The 7,384-nt window shown below is 40.1% G+C and overlaps 1 protein-coding gene across 6 annotated transcripts in view; it reads right to left on the minus strand.

Moving 5' to 3' along the window:
• The window catches only part of crppa (CDP-L-ribitol pyrophosphorylase A), a 47,034-nt gene extending 39,955 nt beyond the window's left edge, over window positions 1-7,079 (minus strand). For 2 of the 6 annotated variants that reach the window (XR_004764589.1, XM_035411411.1), the window contains exons 1-3: window positions 6,260-7,075; window positions 4,797-5,073; window positions 1,864-2,013 (exon numbers count right to left, since the gene is read on the minus strand). Coding sequence is in view for 5 of the 6 variants with exons in the window: in XM_035411411.1 (XP_035267302.1) it covers window positions 1,864-2,013; window positions 4,797-5,073; window positions 6,260-6,489 (657 nt within the window). In the remaining variant the exon portion in view is untranslated. The other 4 variants (XM_035411402.1, XM_035411428.1, XM_035411434.1 and 1 more) reach the window with 4 other exon arrangements.
• Window positions 7,080-7,384: the final 305 nt, after the last annotated feature.

Consider the following 7,384-nt stretch of genomic DNA (forward strand, 5'->3'; position numbering starts at 1 on the left):
AGGGGTACATCAGGAATGGGATTGTGTGTCTCCTCTTTGTCTATTCAGCCCTGAGTGACTTACCGCTAGCCTCAAATGCATGTCAAACATCCACACAGCCAATGTGTGGCTCACTCAAACCCTGACGTTATTTTTCTCTTCTTTTTTGAATGTCCTAAAGCGCTCGGCTGACAGATACCTGACCCTTTTTGGTCGGTAAAGAAAAAAGTGGCAGTCAAACCAACACAATGCCCACTGCCATATAAAGCAGCCACTCTTTTCACTTCATTTCCAGTTCATTTTTCACACGGCTTCAAGTGAAAATGAAAATATATTTTTCTGTGGTTTTTTTCCACACAGCCGTTTTACCCTACATAGCAAAATCTGTTTATGATTTCAAAAGAGGTGGCAAAATCAACATGGCTTCCAAGTAATGAAAAATAAGTTTATGCCAGGACTAAAATTAAAAGCAGACAACTTGGGTTCCAATGGAATACACAAAGCTCACTGTTTCTTCAAGCTCAAAAAAAAAGGCTACCTAAATTACCATCAAGCAGAACTAAACAACCACCAAAAAGAAGTACACACAGATCCAGAGGCAGGGCTGTTGACATTAGAAATCCACTATTTTACAGACCTATGGGACATATTGGCAGGAATGGTACGTGGTAAGTCAGTGGAACATGACAAAATATCAAGTCAATATTTTACGGTAGGAATCACCACTTTAAATAACCTACACCAGTTATTCCGCCTGTTGAGTTGAATATAAGAACATTGCATTTTGTGTTCGCTTTCTCCCACACACATACCGCAAACCATTCATGAAATTGCCATACTGTACTGTTACAGTATTAGCATGGTTATAACTCACATCACCAAGAATGATAATTACTTTCTCTAATCTTTTTTGGGGGAAACTGTGACTTTTTGTTCTGAAGCACAAACATTCAGAATTCTGCCAGAACTAAATTACTGTGCGGTTAACTTTTTTTCTGGCACACATAATCAAACCATCGTGAAAATGATAGCAACTGTACCACAAAACCTTCAGCATGAAAGCCTGCAGGTTCCAGCACATCTAGAGAACAATGAACAATGGCAGAGGACTAATGTCTCGTTCGAGTGTTTGAAAGCCTTTTGTCATTTTAGAGGCACTTCAAGGCAGCAATTATTCTGTGAACATAAATCTTATCCCAAAGGTCATTTTACTGTGTTTGAGCAAGCATTTGGGAGGGGCAGTCGAAAACTGCTGGACTCGGTGTTCTTAAGGACAGAGATGACATCACCCCGATAGTCAACTTTATATGGCCCAGATCTGGCTCACGTTCACCATTGTAATGTGGCCCAGACAATGATGGTACACAAGTAGTCCAGATTTGGTTGATATTCCCAACCTGGGGCAAGCCACAATGAAGCCAAATCTCAGCCAGCAACAAGGCTGACATAGTGTGTCATATTAAATCCCAGAAGTGGACTTAAAGCTGGGCCAGCTTGCCCCATCAATAGGTTGTGGTCTGTGTAGAAACCGACACAGAACGATTTCTGTTATATTCCAAAAGCAAACAGCAGCCAATCGAGACATAAGGCACCATATAATTGACCTGTCAATTACACCAACATCAGGCCAGAATTGGGACATGTGTATCCAGCCAATGCCAATAGCCAGCTAATTGTGCTGGCACTTCACTGGATTCAGCTTACAGTTGAGTCGAGTCTTTACACTTTTTTCCTTATCTCCTGGCTGAGTAGACTCACACAAAGACACATGCAGTATTCTGCTTAAATGCAATATCCATTTATGAAGCTGAATGTTGTAGAAACAAATCTGTACTATCCTGACTAATGCATCATCCAGTAATATGCTGATCTGGAAGGCCTTACCTGCACATAAGCCTGATAGATGATGTCATAGAGGAAGCCCTGGGGCATCTCACTTGCTCTGTATTTGGCTCTTTCCAAAGAATGATCCAGGTAGCCCTCAGATGTTGTAGCAATCACCGTGGATACAAGAGGTCTTATAGCTCCAGAGGCCTACAAAAAAAGAATTGATTGTAAATTTTAAATCAGTTTACTTACCTTAAGGAATAGAAAATGTGTCTTTCAAAAGTCCATTTTGCTCCTCCCAACACCCAGTCTACAAGATGTCATCAAGTGAGAGATATTGTTCTCCTCCCACTACTGCTAGTTCTCTCCTGTTGTACTGTGCATACTGTAAGGTGTACAACTATCACTTCCATGAAGGCAAGTGAATCAAATGGGTGCACACACTTTAGCTGCTGTGTTCCTAATAGCTACATGGATGTGGGTAGTACAGAAGCAAGCAACTGCCAGTTCTTAAGTGGGGAGAAAATTTTCAAAAAAAAAATAAAAAGGTCTGTTTACATTTGTGTAGAGATGAACTAGAAACAAAACTCACACTGACAAAGAGTTTCCTCAGCATTACATGTATTACACCAACAGATGCTCTTATCCAGAGAGACTCACAAAAGTGCAGAACATAAGTGTTACTCCCAGGAATTATAGTGTGAGATCACCAAGGAGCAGTTTCTCTGGGTAACAAGGACCAGCTGATTTCCTTCTCTGTGGGTAGAGGATGACGGCAGCAAGGTGAGATCAAAGGAGTGAATCAGAAGGGGGTAGCAAACTGACAAGGAGCTCTCCAGTTGGGAAATAAAGTAAATAATAAACCAACAGAGTTCTGGAAATGAGCTAAGCAAGAGTGCCAGCTCATCAAGGAAGTAAGCACCTGGTGAACGAAAGTGACCTAATGTAAACTGCTTGGTGAGGTTAGCAACAGTGTGGAATTCAAAAAAAGAGATAAAGAGTTGAGAAAGGGAGAGATGGAAGAGTAAATGAGCAAACCAGTTCCACCTCCCCTGCCAAACTGCCAGAGAATGTGGGAAAAGGAGGAGGCTGAGGAGAGGGCTGCTGGGGTTGCAGTTCCCGTCTGCCATGTTTGGAGGGACAGCAGGGAGGTGCAGGATGAGATAAAGTCAGCTTTGTCAATGGCTGACTGGCAGGTCCATAGGGCCCCTACAAATGTGTCTAAGCCAGGGGGCAGCACCGGCCCTACAGACAGGTATGGCTGCAGCGGTGGTTCATTGCAATCACATCAGCTGTGGCCCATTACCTAATTATGGGCTCTATAACAGGCCTAGCATCCAGGCCTAGGAGAGGAGTGCTTTGAGCTTTCGGAGCTGGGCTATGCACAGTGTGGTGGGTTGCTGCCAGTTTGTTTGGTTTTTGTTAATCTTTTGCTTTTGAGCTGTTGCCAGAGTGGCCATTTCTTCATTTATTTCTGTTGGGTTGGTATTTTAGACAAATATAAGGCGGTAAGCCAAACTCTGTTCACCCCCAGCCCTGCCTCACTGTAGCTGTTGTGAGGGTACAGCAGAGTTTGAGAAGTTTGAAGGGCTTTCTGTGCCATGAAGCAGAGTGGAATGGGAAGCAACACGTGTCGCCAATGAAGTAAATACTCTATTGGATGTAATGAAAACCCTTCCTTCACAACAGGAAATGTAGGTGAATTCATAGATCTGATAATATATATTTTATTTTAATCACTGTAAAATGTATTTGGCAGCTCATATATTGTAGTAGTATGAAGATAACTGCAAATGTTTGTCTATGTGCATGGGCTTAATGAATTACACATGAACTGCAGTAGGAATAAACATGTGGCGTGTGTGTTCTACATGTTGATAAAATCAATAATAATCTCATAGTTCCCAGTGGAGGCTTGAATTCCAGGGTGTTCAATGCTAGTGACATGTTAATCAAACCCAGACTACTGTTTCCTTTAGGAGTCACATATCAAAAAAGCAAGAAAACACTCTAAATTCACCCTGAAAGGCTTTACCTTTTGTGAATAAGCCCTTTCATTTGCTTCAGCATTCTGAAAACGGGCATAGTTGTGGACTTTTTATGTATGGCATTAAACTCCTAATTGTTCCCTGTATTGAAAAATGTGATATTTTGCAGAATGGCTAACTTGTTAAAGTTTCCTTATATTTCTAAAAATTTCAGGCAAGATCCTGTCATTTTCATGTTTGGTCGATCTGCATTAATATCTACAAGGCTTGCCATTGCTTGTGAGTGCCTACACAAATGGGCTTGAGCATGTCACAGCACTCACAATCAAAGAAAATCTTTGATTTTGAAGACTCAGAGTAGACATATCATCACATACTAAAGTTTTCTACATGTATAAGCATGCACATGAACCTCAAACCTGTTATCTGCAGAACTCTTCAACCACATAATTACACCAGAATGCATTGCTCATGTAAAACAACTGCTAATATCTGTCAAGGTTTTGCAAGGCAATGGCTTAAATGTGCTTTCAATTTAAGGCAATTATAAGATTTTAACATTTCATGGTGTAAAACAAAACCATGATACCCTTTCAAAAGTCAGTGAGTGCAATTGCTCCACATCTACACAGAATGAAAAAAATAATATCCAATGTGTTGACAGAAAAAACAACTGCTGGATTAAGTAACAGAGGAATCTAAGGACAACCTTGGAAATTAACATTCTTCGAATGTCTCCACTGGATGTAACAGTTGTGTTTCATACATTGCGACATTACTGTACTTTTCTCCATTCAATGCAGTGTTATTGGCTTGGTCAAAACCAAACAAAAAAACTATCACAACCATTCATGCACCCCATTACCCTCAAGTGCATTCAGACAGTGAAACTACAGTTAACCATGTTATATTATACAGGCAAAATGCGAAAAGCTATATAGGTACACTCTGACAAAGACAGTAAAACAGGCACAAGAAAAGGAAAAGAAATTGTGGACCCACCCCTTGTTGCTTAGCTGCAATTGCTATCTTGAGAAGGAAGTCCTCTTCAACAAATGGCCTGACAGCATCATGGATAATGACCACCTTTGGCTTTTTCAGTGCTGACTCCCCTTCCCTTTCCTCAAAGGCCAGCAGCCCATTAAAAATGGACTTGTGTCTCGTTGACCCCCCCAGCACCACTTTAACTTTTTGGTGACCAAATTTCTGAACAATTTTCACCATCAGATCAATGCTATCTTTGGCAACGACAACAACAATGTTTTCAATCCATGTTATTCTGCAACAGAAAAATATAGTTATCAATGTATCATTTTGTATTTGATGACATAGTGAATTAGTGAATTACACAGGGTAGCAGGGTATTACTGATTACTTATCATCTGTGCATGTCATGCTAGTAATTATTTTTCTTTGTTTGCATTTAGGACACAAATGTCCAATTCTAAATAAGGTTACCAACGAATGTATTCTAAACCTGCCTTAACATAGCTAAATCACACCATATCTGCTTCAATTTCAGTAAATGTCCTTCAAAACAGACTGACTGGGCCGATATTACATTACATTACATTATAGGCATTTAGCAGACGCTCTTATCCAGAGCGACGTACAACAAGTGCAATATTAAACAAACACTAAAACTGAAGATAATAATAATAATAATAATAATAATAATAATAATAATAATAATAAACTAGAAAGTGAACTATCCTTTAAAAAAATTATGTAGCATAAGGTTGTCAATCCAACATACCTCACCAATATCATACCCTACTAGGCTACTCAAAGTAGGCCTATACTCTGTCGGAGAGCCTGCCAAGAACCCTGTCCCCCCGACCCCGAAAAACCTATCATTATAAGAGAAATGAAGGACACAAGTATACCAAAATAATTTACTGCTATAACAACCAGCATTAGACAATAACGGCACTGCATGAACTTCCACCTACCATACCCAGAATATCACTGTACCAAACGTACTGTGCTTTGCCTGCACTACAATGAGGAGTGTTCGTAAATAACGTTGAATCAAGTTTGAACGAATTAAAAAACGAATAACCGATTGATATTATGAACCGACAAATAGCTGTGTTACGAATAAATAATGCGTACCGAAAATCGCATTATGATCACCCTTCCCATTGGATTTACTAGGGTACTAGCCTATAATTTTTGTAGCCGCCCATGCCTTGCCTGCTCGGCAAATTCCATACGACGGTGGAAGTAGGCTACTCGCTTTCCTCGTGAATAGACTCGCGAACGGCACGACTCGTTTAACCTGTTGTTACTGTAGTAACACCAACGCTGGATACCTACATTGGCTAATGAACTCAAATAGAGAGACAACCAGCAAGATATGATTCTGCGGGAGCGTGTTTTAATAGAAACAAATACCCGCAGTCTAAACGTTTAGTTGACCGAAATCTTGTAAAACTACCAATACGTTGTTTCTTAAACGTTACCTCTCAAAGGCTTGAATCGTGTAGCTTATCAGTGGTCTATTAAGAAACGTGCAGAACTGTTTTGGTGTCGACAGTCCTGTTCTCTCTCCAGATCCACCGGCTGGAAGTACCACGGCCACCGTGAAATCAATGGTGAAACATCCCGGAATTTGTTCTTTGGAGCCGGTCTCCCCTGCAAGGAAACTCGCTGGATTTGTCGGCCTGACGATATTCTCTTCTTTTGTTTCCATTACTTAGATTTGTATAGTTTTCTAGAATCATTCGACTATTATCCACATTAATTTATGGTAAACCTTGCCGATCCGAACCAATACTTCGTATTTTTTCAGTTCATTATTAAAGCTAGTCTAGTAGTCTAGTAACCTAGCTAGCTACTTTACATGCGTTGCTGTCCTTGCTTTGCCGGGGCTGGCGCTTCAGTTATCTGCAGACAGTTGCCATCGTCTAAAGCTCCCAACGCTATCTCGAAAAGCGTTTTTTTTTTACTCTTCACAAAAATACATTTGTGAAGCTTATTTTTTTCACGTGTTCAGTTGCTTTTTATCATGGAAGACTGAGTGAGCCATACTAACAACTTTGATTTTAGTCAGTTTAGCTGGTACTTCTGCGACTGACTAATAAGAAGCATCATCAGTTAGATGCAGCATCTAGCCTATACGCGCATAGAATTTGCTAAAAACCCGTATTACCTTCATAATTCGTCGCTGTAACGAACAACTTAACCAATTCTGCAGAATAACATAATTTTATCACTCCACAGGTCAATTTTAAGTTGTCATGATCTGATTTAGCGTATTATTTCTTGCTATGCATGGTGTTACTATAACAGGTTGCTGATGTGCACACAGAAAATGTGCACAATAATCAAACCCAGAATCAAAATCAGAAGAATCAAACTTGACACTAGTTTTTTTTTTTTAAACTTCAGTCTTGTAGCTACTTCTTTTTCTTGTGTATTTAAACTGAGACAAACCTATTTTCAATTCACTGTGTAATGCTATGCTTTGGACAGCATGTGCTTTTATGTTGTGTTACATGGCCATTGAAGGAGTACAGGTCTGCATTTCAGCTGAAGTAGGTATAGGCTAGTGCTTGCATGAGGGATCCAAGTAGCAAATTTGTACT

The sequence above is a fragment of the Anguilla anguilla genome, chromosome 1 (genome assembly GCF_013347855.1).
Source record: "Anguilla anguilla isolate fAngAng1 chromosome 1, fAngAng1.pri, whole genome shotgun sequence".
NCBI classification, from domain to species: domain Eukaryota; kingdom Metazoa; phylum Chordata; class Actinopteri; order Anguilliformes; family Anguillidae; genus Anguilla; species Anguilla anguilla.